Here is a 16,905-nt window from a genome sequence, read left to right on the forward strand (position 1 = left end):
AATGCTTTTAAAAAAAAGGTTTAAAACTGAAGCACATTGTGGTTGCAGTGCTCTCTAGTGGTAGAAACTTTGCAGTCAGGCTCCAGCTACTTTTATTATTTCATTTTGATTTGATTTTTCTATAAAATTCTTTGAAATATTTTGTTTTTTACCAGCTGGCAATCCAAAATGAAGACAAGTGCAAAAGACAATGACAAAACTATGCAGTGATCTGATAAGCATGTGGTACTTTTACCACTTTGCCAGTTAATAAAAACACTTCACTGGTCAGAAATGACAAAAACAAGATTTAAACTGGAAGAAAAAATGGGAGTTTTCTTCTCTCTTTTACTTAAGACGTTCCCCGCCTGTAACACACACGCAAACACACCGATGCAGTCACAACTACTCTGCAAATCAGCCAATGAAATGTTAACTGAGAGTGAGCTTAGAGGATTAACGTGGACGAAAGTAGCTTGTGTAAGAAGAGAACGTTACTAGCGGGCCAGTCAGCAAATCCACAAGGCAGACAGAACTCACAGCAGTCACCACTACAGAGACCAAGAGGGAAGTTTCACTGACCCACAGCAGAAAAACTAGACCACAGTCGTTCCACCGAGTAAGTATGTGAAGACCCAACAAATGCAAAATCATACTTACTAAAATCATCATGCTTCAGTCTGCTCTTCCTGATGTAAGTGTGGAAACACTTATATAAATGGATTTTCTAGCTTTAAGTGTACGTGCTATTTAGCCACTTAAGCACATTACATGGGCTACAGTTGAAAGACCTGTGCAATGCAGTAGGTAAAGTAGTTGTTAGATGTTTTCAGTATACCCACTTTTTTGTGTGTGATCTCCCTTGTCTTGGTGTCGATACCACAAGCTCAGCGTGATGCTGGACAAAGAGGGTCAGTGGTCTGAGGCATTGGCCAGCAATAACATAAAAGCCATCATCTGCTGGTTGAGGAAGTTTACAGCTGAAGGTAGAAAAGGAACATCCACTCATCATGAAACCACTGCTCTGTACAATTTTAATTCCCTTTAATTCCACAGTTGTTTGTTGTTTCATTTAACACTGTATCTTCAACAAGGTTATACTGATGTGGGGGAAATCGCACCAGCATTTAGCTGCTGGGTACAGCGGACAGCAGAGTTTGTTAAAAAGGAGTTATTAACCTTATGTAAGTACATATTGCATCATATTTTCAGTCTTTCTAAATGTGCAAACTTAAATTTGAAGTTGAAGTTACTTTGAGTAACATATACTTTGGATCTTTGGATCTATTGTGTCTTAATTATTCCCTCAGGCTTCAGCTGTTGCCAGGGTCTGTGGATGTTCCTGGACCGCGGCTCCTTCACTAGAGTGCACACGTTACTCCAAAAATTAAGGAACCTGCTTACATTGGCCCAGTGGGGAAGAAAACATCTCTGCTCAGCCCACCTCTGGCATGGTTTGTGTTTAAGATATCCTAATCTTTAATGCTGTGACATGATAAAAGCCTTTCTGAAATGCAATGTCTTCTTTATGCAGGAGTGGGAGTCCCATGTGTGGTCTGCAAGGACACATACAGCTCCTCAGACATCCGACATGGCTGCTGGAACAGAGAGCAGAGGATGCTGATGCAACACATCTGGCTGGGACAGCTGGTTCAGTGGTGGGGCATCATGGGACTTCTGCCAAAGTTTCCTGGTATAGATATCATCACATCCCAATAAACTGGAATGAAGGACTTTTATTATACCTCTAAATCCTTTTGTTCTTAATGTTTGGTTCTCTGTTGTTTCTGTCAGAGACCCAAGAAGTGAAGCGTATCACTCAGATGTGGAAGGAAATGGATCACAGCCACCGAAAAGCTGGTCTTGAAACACAGGGGTAACTCTGAAAGGGTTTCATTTTAGAGCAAGTCTCTCTCTGAACATACTTTATCAATTTCCTACCTGTTTTTTTCCCCTTTAACTTCCTTACCTTTTATTAGATGGGAGGAGGGAGAAATGGGAAGATTCAAGTCTTTGATACAGAGCATGGTGACACAGCTATGCGAACAACATGGGTGCATTTGGATGTCTGGAGATTGCACAGATCCACGTTATCCTCCCCCTAATCTGCAGGCGCTGTTGAAGCTCGTGCTGATCCCTCATATTGACAACATGTCAGTCCAGGCCATTGTATCCATCCAAATCAGCAAAGCCTTTCTGTGAAACATACTGATGTGTTGCTTCTCTATGTGCACTTACTTAAGATTAAATGTGTCTTAACGTTTATGACACAGCTCATGTACTTCATCCTGGATGTGGCAAATTTCCTACAGTGCAAAGATGACCTCCTTCAGGCTTTTTGTCATGCGTTCACAATTCCATCCACCTTTTCCCAACAAATCAGAGCCTTCTGGATGCTTGATCATGGACATGCTGAGGTATGCAGCTGAAAACAAAACATTAAAAAGATTAGTGTTGAAACGGCCAAAATGGCATGCAGGTAACTCAAATGAGATATGTGCATACTTTAAAGTGATTTAATAATTTGCAAATAATAAGTAATGAAAGGAGCTACAACATTTTTTTCTTTTGATTGATAAGAAATTTACTTAACAAAGTGCTGTGCACTATCTTACAACCAATCCCAGGCCTCCATGGAGCTGTTACTGAGCCCAAAGGCCTCTGTTCCTGCCCTCTCCTGGCAGCATCGTTGCATCATCCATTGTCTCCTGACAAGGAAACAGCCTCAACAGGCATTACGGTACCTCCAGTGGGCCAGGCCTGCAGTAGAGACCACTGATGATGCCAAGCTGTTTGCAGATGTACTTATTCAAAGCAGGTACTATATGTTTGATAATATAATGTTATTAAATAAAAGCTCACTTACAGACTCTATTTGTGCTTTCAACCCCCAGTTGTAACTCTGATGCTTGGGCTCTGTTGAAGAGAGGCCACACAGAGACTGAAGATATGAGCAAATACTTCCTCCAGACTTGTAAAGGAGTTGGCCTGTGCACAGAGGCTTTAAAGTACATTCTTGTAGAAAACAATGTGGGTGAATCACTCATTTACAGCGAGACAAAATGTACATACCAAGACAGCCTAGAAATGACTTTTAACTCTCCCTAAAACTCTTTATCAGAATGAAGAAGATGGAGCTGAGACCACAGAGATGACACAGATGAAGAAAGGTATGAAAGATATTATTAAACAGTGTTAGGATATAACTGAGATGTCATCTAATCACATTGTTTTGCAGAAATGCCACTATGTCCGCTGTCTGCCAAGCTGTACCGGGCTCAGAAAGTTGGCAAAGTATCAACAGATGAGCAGGTGAAATTGGTCAGAAAGGCTGTGAAGGAAGCGAGGAAACCAGATTCCAAGTTGAGGTACTGAGGTTGTAGATGTCACACTTGGAGCAACTGCTTGAATTATGTTAAAACACAATATGCATTAGACACCAGATTTATGACGTGCACTCTCATTTCAGGGAGGTAGTGTGGCCAGAGCACACAGAGAGAAAGCCCAACAGCAAGCAAATGCTTCTGCCCACCGAGGCTCTGCGTCTACTCACATGCAGCTCTTTGCCAGTGCACATGGCAATAGAAACACAGCAAACAGCACATACAGCTGACCCAGAAGAAGAACATCCTGTCATTTACAATGTATATATTTTCATTGTCCTTGTTAATACTGGTTGCAATATACAATTACAAAGGGATTTTAAGTAATGGCAACCCTTAGATTTTATTTTGTATTCACAGCAGCAGCAGCTGGAGACTCAAGAGAACATTTTTTCTTCTGAGGAGGATCTAAGATCCTTGTCTGCCTCATCCTCTACCTCAGCTTCACCCTTGCCTCTTATGAAGTGGGACCCGCTTCACACATATAAAAGCACTCTGACCCTGCAGATGATTTCCTCTCTGCTGACGGATAGAAGTAGCCAAAGCAGGGGACAAGAAGAAGAACACAGACCCCACTCATCAGCTGGTGTTTTCCTAAATATCCCTGAGCTGGTGCTGACACCAGATGGCGCTACAGAGCCTGTTTCCTTCAGCAGCTTGAACAAAGACAGCATGGTAGAGCTGATGCTTTCTGCAGACGGTAAGCTTTGTCTTGGATTCTCTGCACACACCATATATATTGAGAGATTCCCAAGAAATGGAAGCACTTTCTTACATTTTACAAGTGGGAGAAGGTGATGAAGCAGATGTTTTTCTGGAAGAAGATACTATCGGGGTTGACGGGCTTTCAAGATCTTCCACATATGAAAGCCTTCTTTCAGACACAAGGTCAGAGGTCATCATAAATCTCACAATGCTTATGATAAAGTAAATTATTAAAACTGGTTGATATTTGGTGCAAGTTGAATTTCCAGTATGAATTTGACAACAATCAGGGCTGCCTGATAATTATATCTGGCTTAATTGTCATCCACTGAGTGATCACATAATTAGCTGCTACACGAGATCATGAATATATCAGTCCTGGCCCCTCACATGTCACTCAGCCGACCTTCTCCTTTCACTGATTTTCAGTTTCACTGAGGTAGCCCCAACTCACTGCGTCCAGAAAAAGAAACCTCATCAGGTAGGTAATAATTTTAATTTTAAAGTACATAGTGACTCTTATGGTTCAGTATCTAATAAGCAGCTGTGTTCTCTGTGAGTGTGTTTACACTGTATACTGTATGCCACCAGCAAGAGGAACCACAGGGATGCTCCAGCCAACACCTCCCATGTATCTCAGCTGAAACAACCCATGACATGCTGACAGATCTTCATCAGAGCTTTGTTTTGAATTGGTCTATACCCAGGGACTCGCCAGGGATGGGTGAGCAGGACAGCTCCCTCCTCTTCTCTGTGTGTAGCTCCACCTTTCTTTACACATCTGTGAACCCCAGCCCAACCTGCAACACTGAAACCACCTCGGTTTATTTGGCCACAAAGAATGAGCGCCTCCCTGAATCCATGTTAAGAACTAATGAATCCTCTCACTCAGCCTGGCTCGATCATTGCAAAATGGGCAAATGGTGGAAACAGGATGCTGAGACTTGTAGTGTTTCCAGGTGTCTCATAGCTGCTACAGAGCTAAGAGCTGCTATTACAGCCGGTGCATTTTGGATCACAAAAAGTCTAAACAAATAATAATATACCTCTAAAACTATGCACGAATCTATGCAGCCAATTGGTGCTCAGTGATCAGCAGAGATAACAAGACATGTTGCCTGCTCAACCTTTAGAGCTCTGAAAACAATTCTATCTTTTGCAGTGTGTGTGTGTGTGTGTGTGTGTGTGTGTGTGTGTGTGTGTGTGTTAAGGGCAGAACTAATTGTTTGTCAGAGGAGCTGCAGGGGTGCAAGATGCAGGCACCAAAAGCAGGGGGGCTTGGCTGCTAGGAGAGGGAGATTGGAGAGGAAGTGAGGTGTCAGAGATTGGTTCCCTTAACCTTGCTGCTGCATTCAGTGATCCATTAAACAGCATCCCCTCTCTCCCTCCCCCACGTTTTCTGTCAAACGGTGTACCGTCTACCACCGCAGGCAGACCTCCCTCCATCTGCTGATCACTGTTGAGCCTCAGGGAGCGATGGCCTGTTGGCCCGTACTGATGCCCCAACCTTGTCGCAGAGACAGCGGTTAAAGACGTAACAGTGGAGCAGTGTTGCATAAAAGATAATAGTGTCCGACTTGTTGTTACCAAGATCCCCATTTATGTGATGTGTTCATCACTGGATTATGACTTCTAAGGAAATTCCAACAGAAAACAATATTGATAACATTTCTGTTCATTTGCAGATGACAAGGGACTTTCTCTTGTTCTAGGTCAGCCTTATTCCTGTGGACTCGTCAATTTTTTGGACTTCACTGCAAAGCAAAAAGGAGAAAACAGAGATGGAAATCAGGTACTTTGTTCTGACACACACCGTAAAATGTACAACATGTGTTATGATGAGTCTATTATGCATTCATCACAAAATTGTCAATAGGGGTCACTATTGTTCCAGTTAAGATGCTCAATAATATTTGGATGATCTCATTTTTAGTCCCGGAGGATTTCACTTCATCACATCACAGCCTGGCAGGTCCCCTCTTTAGTACCTTTCATCCACATTTCTCCCGTCCCTCTGCATAAACATCACTGCTTTTAAGACCTCCGCCTACAATGATGTCATTGTCCAAAATCACGTAAGGAGGATGCCTGATTTTTATGGGGAATTTTTCTGGAGTATCTTGGAGCACAGGTGAAACATCCACGAGATGCCGGGAACATGGTTACCATTTATTTGTCAAAAACAAAGTGGCCACTGCTCTGTAACACATTTCCTTCCATTTAAATGCTGCTTGTGCGTTGACCTGAGTGTAACACTTCTAATAGCACTGTGCAGATATGACCACATAATTATTTTACAGAGGTTCCATTGGATAATTGTTTAATTGGGATGTAGTCACCTAATTATTTTGCTCTGAACTAGGGACCATATGGCGCTTGGCAGGTGAAACGCAATTAGGCCATGCTAATTTATGATGATTATACCTGAGCATGACTGAACAGCCTATACTGTACAAAAATGTGTCTATCAGGGCCAATCTATTTTAGTTGTAGAGTGCATGTTTGGAGTGATGGCATTACATTCATTACCCTGCAGTTTCTGTGTAAGCGTGGGTTTCCAGGGGGTTGTTTAGTAGGAAGGGCTGTTAGTGTTACCTAATTGTTCACCGAGGCCAGAAACAATACTTGTAGGATTTGCTTAATTGGCAGGTAGAGAGATTAATCACTAATGAGTGAAATTAGTTGAAGACAAACACTTAACGACTGATCAAACTATCATGTTCTTTGTGCCAGTGCGACTAAAGATAATAATAAAATCGGGATATTAAGCAGGTATTAGTTCAAACTATAAATTTGGATTTGGCCCCACATGACCTCAAGCATGACTGTTCGTGATGATTACTGGCACAGTTATAAATGAGATTTTCACCATGTGAAGCAAACAAAGTCATCCATCAAATCTTAGGAGCCCACTAAGAAATCACGGCCGCTTAAAAAGATATCACAAAATTAAATACTATCGACTTTGCTGTCTTTATGAAAACACCAATATTTGCACGGAGAGAGGCGGGGAGCGTTTGTGTGGGGTGATGTTGCATGTTGAAACGTTCATGATTCAAGGGGAGATGAATGGCCTCTATTAGGAGCATTTAATCAGTAGCTGGCCCAGTGCTCCCAGTCTCCTGCACCCCCTGGGGAAAGATTAATGGGTACAGGATATTTCATCAGGTCCTCCACATCACTGCTCAGGATGTGAGGCTGTAATTGCGTCTGTTTTTGCTGTTGTTTCGTGTTGCAGGCGGAGAAAGATGAGCCCGCAGGTTGGAGCAGTTCGGGGAAGGTTTCCCAAGGAGCCATAAGGAGTGGCAGAGCAGGATCGAGAAAAGGCAAACGAGTGAAGAGAGCATGATCATCTGCAAGACAAAGAACAGCCTCTTATGTGATGCATTTTAAATATATTTAAATTAAAATCTAAAGGAAAAAAAAATCACTCCAATGTTAAAGTTTACCACAAAGAGTGTTAACCTCCACCAGATTCATCCTCCAATCACCTGGTCAGATACTTTTGACAGCCTTTGTTCCCACCCAGTGGTACTGTCCCACCTCACCCTTAATCTTCTGCTGTAATGTGTCAGCAATACTCAGTAATTGATGAGACATGAATTCTTAAATATTGCTATGAACTAAGACTCGAGTAAAGAGTAGTAAGTCTGAGTTACATCATGTCTTTTTTGACTTTCCTCTGACGAACATAACAACGTTGCGTGTTTCGATTCAAGTATAGATGCACTACATTTAAAATGCACTTGTGATGTCCTTGAAAATGATTGTGCACTTTAGATTCTTCACTGGTTTCCTCCTCTTGGAAAAAAAAAAGGGATGTTTGCTTTGCTGCCATTGCATCTCATGAAAAATGGATGACCTCCCAAGGCTTTCTTCTGCCCATTGCTCTTCATATTTGCACAAAGCCCAGGGACTGCATTTGGGTTAGCATCCTCCCTCCCTCCTTCTTTCTCTCCCTCTGTGGTTTGTTCGCGGGGTGAATAACTTAACACATATTTCAGCTTGACACACTTCTGCTCCGGGTTTCCCCTGGGTGCCCAGTTCACGAGCCCACACATGCTGTATTATTTAAAAGTGGGGTTTGGAGTTCTGTGCGTGTAATCTCCTCTTTGTGTAAGGGCCGGGGGACTGCCTTATGAAGTTGTTCGGCTTTTCCTTATGACCTTGTATTTGTGACTAGATGATATTTCAAGTGTAGCCAAAAGACACCAGAAGCATATCAGCACAGTTATGTTTTTTGGCAATATAATCTTTTTTTTTTTTTTTGTAAAAGAAGAAAAACACATCTCACAAACAGCACAGTCTGTATCATAGCAAAAATGGTGTACAGTACAAAATGATGGATTACAGGAAATAGAAATCCGGACAATATATCATGAGCACAAGAATAAAAATCGAACGCAGCAAAAATGCAGGAGGACGATAATAAATAATGCCTAATGACGCTAAAAAGCAAACCGTCTCAAAGTCTTGGAGTGAAATCAGCTTTCAGCTCAACACACACACACACACACACACACACACTAACTCAAGCTAATCTAAAAGCTGATACCATCGTGGAAATCAGAGTGCGGTGGCGAAAATGACACATAAATCATGTGCTGGCAGATGATGCAAAAAAACCCTGCGGTTTGCAAGATGGATACAAATAGCCACATGATGTGTGGAAAGCTCTCATATAAATACTTGTCATTGTGTTGCGATGACTGTTGTGGTGAAAAATGCAGGATTATTAATCTCCTAAACGAAAATGTCTTAATAGGAAACTCTGATGGTGATGCTGTGCACCCAGAATACACAATCCACAGTGGATTTTCCAAACACACTTCGATGTTTGGAATTTTTAATGTTCTCGAGTGTAAAAGCTATTCCACATTTTTCATCTCTGTATTCTACAACATCACATTCACCAGTTTTGGCCTTGCATGAAGGCCAGTGATCATACTGTCAGCATGAAACATTCAGACCTTGGTGCAACATGGCAGCAGGTGTCTTGCCCACTGGAGGGCACTGTGAGCAGTGCAAAAGCTAGGTGGCCATGAAAAGGGTGAGACACCTTGGCCAGCTCACCAGATGGGCTCACTGAAGCGTGTCAGATGGCTGTGACAGCTACCTGTCCTTCCTTAAGGACTGTCACCATGTATAAACAAACCATTACTCTAATTTGTGAGTATACACTTATGTGTGTGCAAAATGTGTGCTTGTGCCCAAGGAGATGATTATGCTGAACCTTTTTAGAGTTGCCCCTTTAATATCTAATATATACAGGAAAATGTTCATAGTAGTATTATTATCAGTAAGTTTTTGGTATAGTTATATATTTTACAGTTTTAGCAGTTCAATGTAAGTCTTTGGAAATCGTGCTGTGCGGCAAATGATGTAGAACTTTAGTTTATGTTGTGGAGGTCACAGAGTTTATAATATTGGGGAAATGTGTAGAAAAAACTAAAATAGTGCCATCAAGGGGCATTTTTAACTGTATCTAGCTTCAGTAAAAATATTGGAGATTGTAAAAATGAAAGGGGTGTCAATACAAGAACTTATACATTATTATTTCTACCTACGGCGGAGAGAAAATTATTATCTTGGTCACTAAAAATATCATAACTAACTGTAATATACGTACGCCACTGCGAAGGGGTATATTAGTGAAGAGGAATGTCTCCACAGCTTGGACGTAGATAAGATGGAGAGCCCTGAAGGCCTCTGCCTGCTCATTAATTTGCAGCAAAGCAACGTCGGATGCTGCGCCTCCGCTCGTCAGTCTCCACTGCGCAGCCGCAGTTGCTCCAGGACGCTGAGTGCAGAGCAGGGAAGACAGAAAAATGGCCCTCGACAATTTGATTTTCGCCCAGTGCATCCTTTATTTTTTAGCTTTCGTTTTCGGTTTTATCGCTGTGGTGCCTCTGTCTGAAAACACGGAGGATTTCGGGGGGAAATGCCTGCTGTTCACGCGGGGTATGTGGCAAAATGAAAACATCACTGTGATGAAGCAGCGCTTCATCGTGGAGGAGTGGGGACCCGAGTCCTCCTGCAGCTTCATCACTTTTGTCGGGATAGCGTCCCTCATCCTGTCCGCAGTGCAGGCTTGGAGGCTGCTGTTCTTTCTGTGCAAAGGACACGACGAGTGAGTGACCGTTCACTTGTGCCTCTTCCTTAAATAGCTCATTCGAAAGCTTATGAAGCACATCCACTCCAGCGGTCTGAGTGTAAATGTGCCATTCCTGTCCATCTCCCACGCCCTTGTTCGTGCACCGTCTTGTCAATTTCATAGCCTGCATGTATTATACTCTATTTTATAGCGGATGGAAATGGGCACGGAAGCATCCTGTAAAATGTCAAGTCACTGCCATCTCCCAAAGATGAGGGAATACTCATTTTAAACTAGAAATCAAAGCCTATGCTTCACCTACTATTTTATGTGACATCAAAGCAACTTATGTGTCATTATGTTGATGTGTGATTGAAAGACTTAATCATCAGAGTTGCATACGTCATGCAGAGTAATAGGCCTCTGTGTCAGTTTTGTAACATACTCCAGAGATGTTGAGGGTTTTTGCCCTAACCCAGTTTGTTTTTGTATTTCTGTTCTGTCTGCCTGCAGCTCCATCTTCAATGCCTTCCTCAACCTGCTCATTAGCTCCCTGGTGGTGTTCACAGTCTTCCTGTCCAGCACCATCGTTAGTGTGGGTTTTAACCTGTGGTGTGACGCCATCACCGAGGGTGGGACTATGCCCAACAGGTGAGAGAGAAGCGCAGGTGTTCTACTTTTTCCGGATGATGCTGTGGTACAGTCCCTCTAAATGCCACTTTCTGTTTAGCTGTGAAGACATGCAGGATACTGATCTAGAACTGGGTCTGGACAACTCTGCTTTCTATGACCAGTTTGCTATAGCTCAGGTAAAAATCTTTTACAATCGACGTACAAACAGTATAACGAATTTAACAGTCGGAGTAAATGCAATGACTGCTTTTACTCTTTCAGTTTGGGCTGTGGGCCGCCTGGCTCACCTGGCTCGGGATCACTGTGATGGCTTTTCTGAAGGTCTACCACAACTACAGACAAGAGGACCTGCTCGACACCTTGATCCACGAGAAGGAATTGCTGCTCGGCCGCTCTTCACGCCGCGGCTCTGACCTCAAGACCGGCCTGATTTAGAAATCAGCAAGACGCACAAACGTACACGTTCATTCACAGTTAACCATATAGAACCACGTAGTCTTCTTGCCTGCCGTGACCAACACCAGTATTCGCCTGTGTAGACAATCAGAATCAGTTGGCTTTTGCTCCCACGAAGACGAATTGAATCAAATCGACAGTTTTAGCTGTTTTCCAGAAGTAACTGAAATAAAAGCTACAGATGGTTGTTAACCTTTCCTGTGCTATATTGAGATAATCCATCCCTTATTCAACCCCGACCCAGATTTGATAGTATTAAAACATTTTTCTTTTAAACAAAAAAATACATCTTTTATCAAATATACATTGTTGATTAGTAAAAAACGGTATTAATGGTTTGGCCAGTTTGGCCAGTGGATCTTGTCCTTGTGAAATTTCTGCATGGATCTAAAGCATGTAAAATTTCCTCGGGTGCTTTTTAGACATAAAGGAGTTTTTTTTTCTTCACCAATAAATGTGTTCTTAACTTAGGCTTCTTTTTTCCCGCCAGTATCCACAGTGCATCTCTGCAAAGTGAGAACTGCATGCTCCAGCATAAACGGTGTGTGCGTTTGCAGCATCTTTACACATTTATCAGCAGCTACAAAAAGGCGTTTTATAACAAAAAAAAGAAGAAAAAAAAGACAAATTGCAGCTCTACACATTCGTGCATTTGGCAGGCAGTCTAAAAGGCTTTTAGCAATCTGTGTGAGATAAGAAAACAGATCCTATCTTGTGCCATTTAGCAACTCAGGCTTCTTCTGCACACTTTATAGGCTACAAACCAATATACTCTATATTACTGTGACTAGACACACAAGTATACCTGCATGCACCTTTCCCTCTCCCTGTTAAATCCCACGCTCACTTATTGACAGAGGTTACGGGAAGAAAGGAAAGTCGGCTGCTTCACTTTAATAGGCAATGACAGTTTTTATTTCAAAAACAACTGAAATAAAAAAAAAGCAAAAAACGGTAGGAACTAAGAAAACCCTCCATAAAGGCACTTCTTTCAAAGTGACCATAGATGTTTGAACAGCAGTGAAATGCAGCTTTAAGCTAAATGTGCATATACAGGACATAAGCTCACTGGGTATTGTTTTATTGCAAATGATGATTTCGTTTGACAGTACAGAGTCGAGAGTATTCCTTTTCTCCGGTACATCTGCAGTCTACAGTCAAACGTGAGATCTCCAAAATAAAAGACAAACAAACTCGTTTTATTTTGAGTTCCCTGAAACCTGTTGTATAAAGTGTTTTAATGGAATATATGTGATGTGTGTTATTGCTCATAATGAGAGGTATGTGGGATGTGCATCACTGTGCCCTTTGATTCCTATAATCCATTTATGTGGTGATTTGGCTGTTTGAATTTGACTTGCCTTGTTTGATAAAGGGACTCGTACAATAACGTCTGGCTCTGTTAAATTTCTGTTTTTGGCCTCGAAAATAGCAATTACCTTTTTTTTTTTTTTTTCTTTTTTTTTATGTATTGCAAATATCCGTTCAACCCACGCACTTCCATACACTTGACATCAGAATTAAAACCTGAATGTTTCATTTGAATATAAATGCTACAGATAACAAAAAGTTTAAAAAAAAAATCCATATAACCGGAAGTCCGATAGTTGCGTAGAAGCAGATATACAATATAGAAGAATAAATAACATTTAGCATAAAGTATTTTTGTGGGATTCAGGCGGTTATAAAGAGGAACACTGTCAAAAGCACAAGCATTCGTTTGGATTAAGTATATTCTCTTTCATGATAGGTAATATTGTGCTGCAGATTATTATCCTCCGTGAAACTAGCAATCAGCTGACAGGCGACCAGACAGTTGGAAAAGAACAAGGTGTTTTTCATGTCCGAGTCATTCCGTGAAGTGATGGAGCCCTGTGTTTTCTTTTTTCAGACCATCATTAAACAGTTTACACATTCATGCTTCTGTCTGCCTCCTCTCAGTTTGCCAATCAGAAGTGCCAATCAAAGTCGTTTCCCAGACCTCTCTACATTCATTTATGTGCAATTACAAGGCTAAATACTGTGATAGTCCTTAGTATATTGAGCCATATATACACATTCATTTCTGTGTAATATCTGGTATACACAAATCATGTACCGTAACAAAATAAATTTGCATTCCACGGAAACATTCACTCACAGACAGCAGACTGTGAGTGAATAGAAGAAAAAAATGAACTGTTGTGGAGATTATGTGAGTGTTACATGTCAGCGTCAACAGTGCAGATGTGCAAAATGCCGTTACAACTTAAATATGGAGTGGCATGCCCACCACCTTAGTACATATATACATACAGACATGGAAGCTACATATTTCTGGGATTACACATTTTCCCTTTTTCATGGTGAGAGTGGAATAAAACCACAGACAGTGTGTAGAGCCTTGCCAAATGGCTGAGGTGTTTGTAGGCCCGGGCACCTTCAAAGATAGGAAAAAGAGGGATCTAAAAAAAACAAAAAAACCCAAAAAATTAATAATAAATTAAAGGAGGCTCCATGTCTCCACCTGTGGTTGATAACAGTCACTGCATTGTCAACCATATCCAGCAGCCCCACAGAAGCTGTTTCATGTGCAGCAGGTAGACTGCCAAAGCTGCCTCGAGCTCCTCGCACACTCTCTGTGGACGTCGACGGTCTGTGCAGTACATGGCAACACCCAGGAATGACATTAGCAGGAAGAGGCAGGTGAACAGGGCAAGGTGGGGGCGGGAGGGTGTAGTCTCATAGGCTGCACAGGGGAAAAAAAACAGACCGGTTTTTCAGAGTTTTGATTTGTAAATGACGAGCATTTGAATTGCACATTTCTTTTGTCTTTTGAGGCGAGGCCTCAAGTGTCAGGTTTCAGAGGATGTTTTTGTAGATTAGTTAAGCTTACATTAATATTTGCTGTTCCAGGCATTGTTAAACAAGACGTGACAGTGGCGTGCTAAACTCCCCATAGCATGTGTGCCACGCGGAGTCCTAACAATTCTAATGCTAATGCTGCTACAAGCCTGACAGCCTCTTTCCTCTTTATGAGTGCACTTTTGAAACTCTCGTGTGCTCATTAGTAAAGTTATTTTTCAGACAGACTTACCACCTAAACAGTCACAATAAGGAATGTCTGCAAAGCCAAAAGAAAAGAGGTCAGTCAGTCACTGAAAGCTGACCTCATGATGTGCAGCAGCTACAAACCAGCTGCTGTACCCTTTCGGTCGCCACTGTCTCTCTTGAACAGACTCCACAGTACCTCATTTGCATGCATAATTAATTAAAAAGAATAAATCTCTTGCTCATGTGTGGACGCCTCTTGGCATTACGTTATTTTAAGTAGCACAGAACCCCCAAATGACAGTAGTTTATGATGCAATTTCTGGGTGTTTTAATACCAGCTGGGTTTCCTCTTTAATGTAAATTGCAAGGCATGTGCAGCTTTGGGCTGAGGTTTCCAATCTAAGCTGGGATAGCAACACATTTTTAAGAATAAAAATACCAATGAAAAGCACCAGAGGGCAACATGTTCTCTGTGCAAACACATCTTGCAGCCTAAAACCGAGCAGGATGGACTCATTACAAATTGTTCGCGTGCATGCTTTCTCACCGTGCACTGTGGTCTCAGGCTCCCTGAATCGAACTCTGCGCTCGCCTTTACGTTTGTGGTTGAGTTCTGTGTCTACTCCGTAGTTGGAACTTGGCTTCTTTAGGATGGAGGTGGGGACTTTGCTGTTGGTTAACTACATTAGATAAAATTCACATTGAGCACATGTATTGCATTCAAGGCCAGCAACAGCTGGAACAGATCTATTCCAAAGAAGCTGCCTCATATAAGACAGAAATAAATCAGAATAACACCAACCAGATACCCTCAGGTGTTTTACCTACCTTAGGTTTAAGTGTGTCTTCCTGATGGTGGTGGGTATCCTTTCTGTGGCGTACCTCTGAGTGTTTCTCCCGGTGGGAATGAGGAAGACAGCTGACCGAGTCTCTGAGAGACTCTGCAGCAGCGAAACGTTTGGACAGTGCAGACACACACTGACCCAGAGAGTCTAGGAAGAGAACCATGACCATACAGAACATGAGACGAGCAGCTTAACATCGGAGTCTCCAGTCAAGACAGAGCAGAGCTCAAACTCAACATGCAAATGTACAGTAGGCAAGACGGAAGTGTGTTAACTCTGTCTGCACCGGGTACAGTGCAGCCGTGGGAGTTCAGCACAACTGCACAGTGCTCACTGTGTGAAAAAGCTATCAATTATATCAGGCCCTCTAAAAAAATCTGGATCTCATCACAGTTTATAAAAAAAATAAATAAATAGAAATAAAAATTAGCCACTACAGACTACACACACATTGCCTTAAAGTTGCCTACTATTGTGTATGTGTCAGCATTGCTGGATAAATTCTCTCTCAGGTGACTTCAGTTATTAATGAAAACATGCTAGTTACAATAATATCTTAGGTCAGTTATTTAGTCCATATTTCTACTTCTGGGGAGAACTTTGGCTTTTTAATAGGTGCAGACTTGAATCAAAGATGACTTGAAATGAAGTGAAGGCTCAGATATTTTGGGACACATATGCAATTATAATTTCAACATATCACATACTACAGTTAAGTCTACATCAGCTCGAAAATACATGCAGGCAATGTTCTAGCAGAGGGAGGGGCTGACTGACCTACTTAATGGTCAAGGGTATGTGAGGGACATGGGGTGTAAACACTTAAACCTGCCATCATGGTGCAGGCCAAAAAGGAGCCCTTTCTGCTCAGTGCAAAATGAAACAAAACAATGCAAACTGAGGTAAACAACAACCATTTCTCCCCTTTTTAATGGTCTATATTCATGTCTTGGTGCAGCTGCTCTTGTTCTGCACGGGTGTCTCTGTAAGCTGACTCAACACTAAACTGTTTCTACGTCTTAACAAAATGCACAGTTCAGAGTCAGGTAAGCCAAGCATGCACACTGTGCAACAAATCCACAACCTTAAACTGTCACTCTGCACGTTCCTGTGTCCAACATGACCACAAATGTGAATTAATTTAACATTTCATGGCATGAGACTGCGTTGCGTGCGCTCTACAACAGGGATTAACATCATAAGACACGGAGGTCTCCACCCTTATTCTATATACTACTCTCTGATCATACACCCATGTTTGTTTTCACTGTATTTTTATGTGTGTACAGTAAATCCCTGTGTCTTAAGTGTTTAGTCTGTATTATTCAACTATCCTTTACCTGAATATTCAGTCTTGCCAATTTCAGCATATACAGTTGCCATGAGCTCAAGGCTTCTAGCTGTAATTGGATGGTCATTTCCAAAGGCCCTCTGGTGAATCTTTGTAGCCTGAAAGAAGCAGAGATGTATTATTTTAAAGCTTACAGAAGAGTTATAATATTCTATTGGTTCAAATATCCGATTTTACATACCTTACCGCTGTATTCTAGGGCAAGATGAGGTCTAAAAGGAAAAGGAAAGACAAATGAAACAAATAAACTAAAGGCAACGCCACTTTGTTTTTCTGGAACAAATATTTGCTGACAACAAATGTGTTATGTTAAAAATGGATGACTTAGAATTATCAAACATCATCTAGCCGACATTTTTCTTCCGTTTGAAAACATAAACATGTTACGGGTAAATATTTCCAGGGACGATAATAATTCCAGACCAC

At 41.7% G+C, this 16,905-nt stretch overlaps 3 protein-coding genes across 10 annotated transcripts in view; 2 read left to right on the forward strand and 1 right to left on the reverse strand.

The window, feature by feature from the left end:
- The first annotated feature begins 464 nt into the window (after positions 1–464).
- On the forward strand, positions 465–7,721 carry LOC146496448 (uncharacterized). Of its 5 annotated transcripts, none has more exons than XM_085142782.1 (19): positions 467–598; positions 866–965; positions 1,074–1,163; positions 1,290–1,433; positions 1,514–1,672; positions 1,774–1,855; positions 1,959–2,148; positions 2,253–2,396; positions 2,607–2,797; positions 2,874–3,009; positions 3,101–3,149; positions 3,218–3,347; positions 3,449–3,623; positions 3,723–4,062; positions 4,148–4,250; positions 4,497–4,548; positions 4,659–4,791; positions 5,753–5,859; positions 7,306–7,721. In XM_085142782.1, the coding sequence occupies exons 2-19, from the start codon at positions 875–877 to the stop codon at positions 7,414–7,416; spliced, it is 2,427 nt and encodes an 808-aa protein (XP_084998908.1). In that variant the 5' UTR covers positions 467–598; positions 866–874; the 3' UTR covers positions 7,417–7,721. The 5 variants fall into 5 exon arrangements, with proteins under 5 accessions (XP_084998907.1, XP_084998906.1, XP_084998908.1 ...); XM_085142784.1 differs by having other exon boundaries at positions 5,780–5,859; XM_085142781.1 differs by lacking the exons at positions 5,753–5,859; positions 7,306–7,721 and adding an exon at positions 5,012–5,105 and having other exon boundaries at positions 465–598; positions 871–965; positions 4,659–4,960.
- A 2,098-nt stretch (positions 7,722–9,819) lies between these two features.
- tmem179ab (transmembrane protein 179a, genome duplicate B) lies at positions 9,820–12,640 on the forward strand. The gene is made up of 4 exons (XM_085142802.1): positions 9,820–10,197; positions 10,675–10,812; positions 10,892–10,970; positions 11,056–12,640. The coding sequence occupies exons 1-4, from the start codon at positions 9,896–9,898 to the stop codon at positions 11,227–11,229; spliced, it is 693 nt and encodes a 230-aa protein (XP_084998928.1). The 5' UTR covers positions 9,820–9,895; the 3' UTR covers positions 11,230–12,640.
- The window catches only part of c19h14orf180 (chromosome 19 C14orf180 homolog), a 38,033-nt gene continuing 33,270 nt past the window's right edge, over positions 12,143–16,905 (reverse strand). For 3 of the 4 annotated variants that reach the window (XM_085142796.1, XM_085142797.1, XM_085142795.1), the window contains 6 exons: positions 16,661–16,691; positions 16,469–16,577; positions 15,112–15,275; positions 14,831–14,963; positions 14,327–14,353; positions 12,143–13,978 (listed from right to left, as the gene is read on the reverse strand). In XM_085142796.1, coding sequence (XP_084998922.1) covers positions 13,773–13,978; positions 14,327–14,353; positions 14,831–14,963; positions 15,112–15,275; positions 16,469–16,577; positions 16,661–16,691 — 670 coding nt within the window. In that variant the 3' untranslated portion in view covers positions 12,143–13,772. The remainder of the gene's footprint in view (positions 13,979–14,326; positions 14,354–14,830; positions 14,964–15,111; positions 15,276–16,468; positions 16,578–16,660; positions 16,692–16,905) is intronic. The other variant, XM_085142798.1, reaches the window with a different exon arrangement.

This window comes from Neolamprologus multifasciatus, chromosome 19, assembly GCF_963576455.1.
Source record: "Neolamprologus multifasciatus chromosome 19, fNeoMul1.2, whole genome shotgun sequence".
NCBI classification, from domain to species: domain Eukaryota; kingdom Metazoa; phylum Chordata; class Actinopteri; order Cichliformes; family Cichlidae; genus Neolamprologus; species Neolamprologus multifasciatus.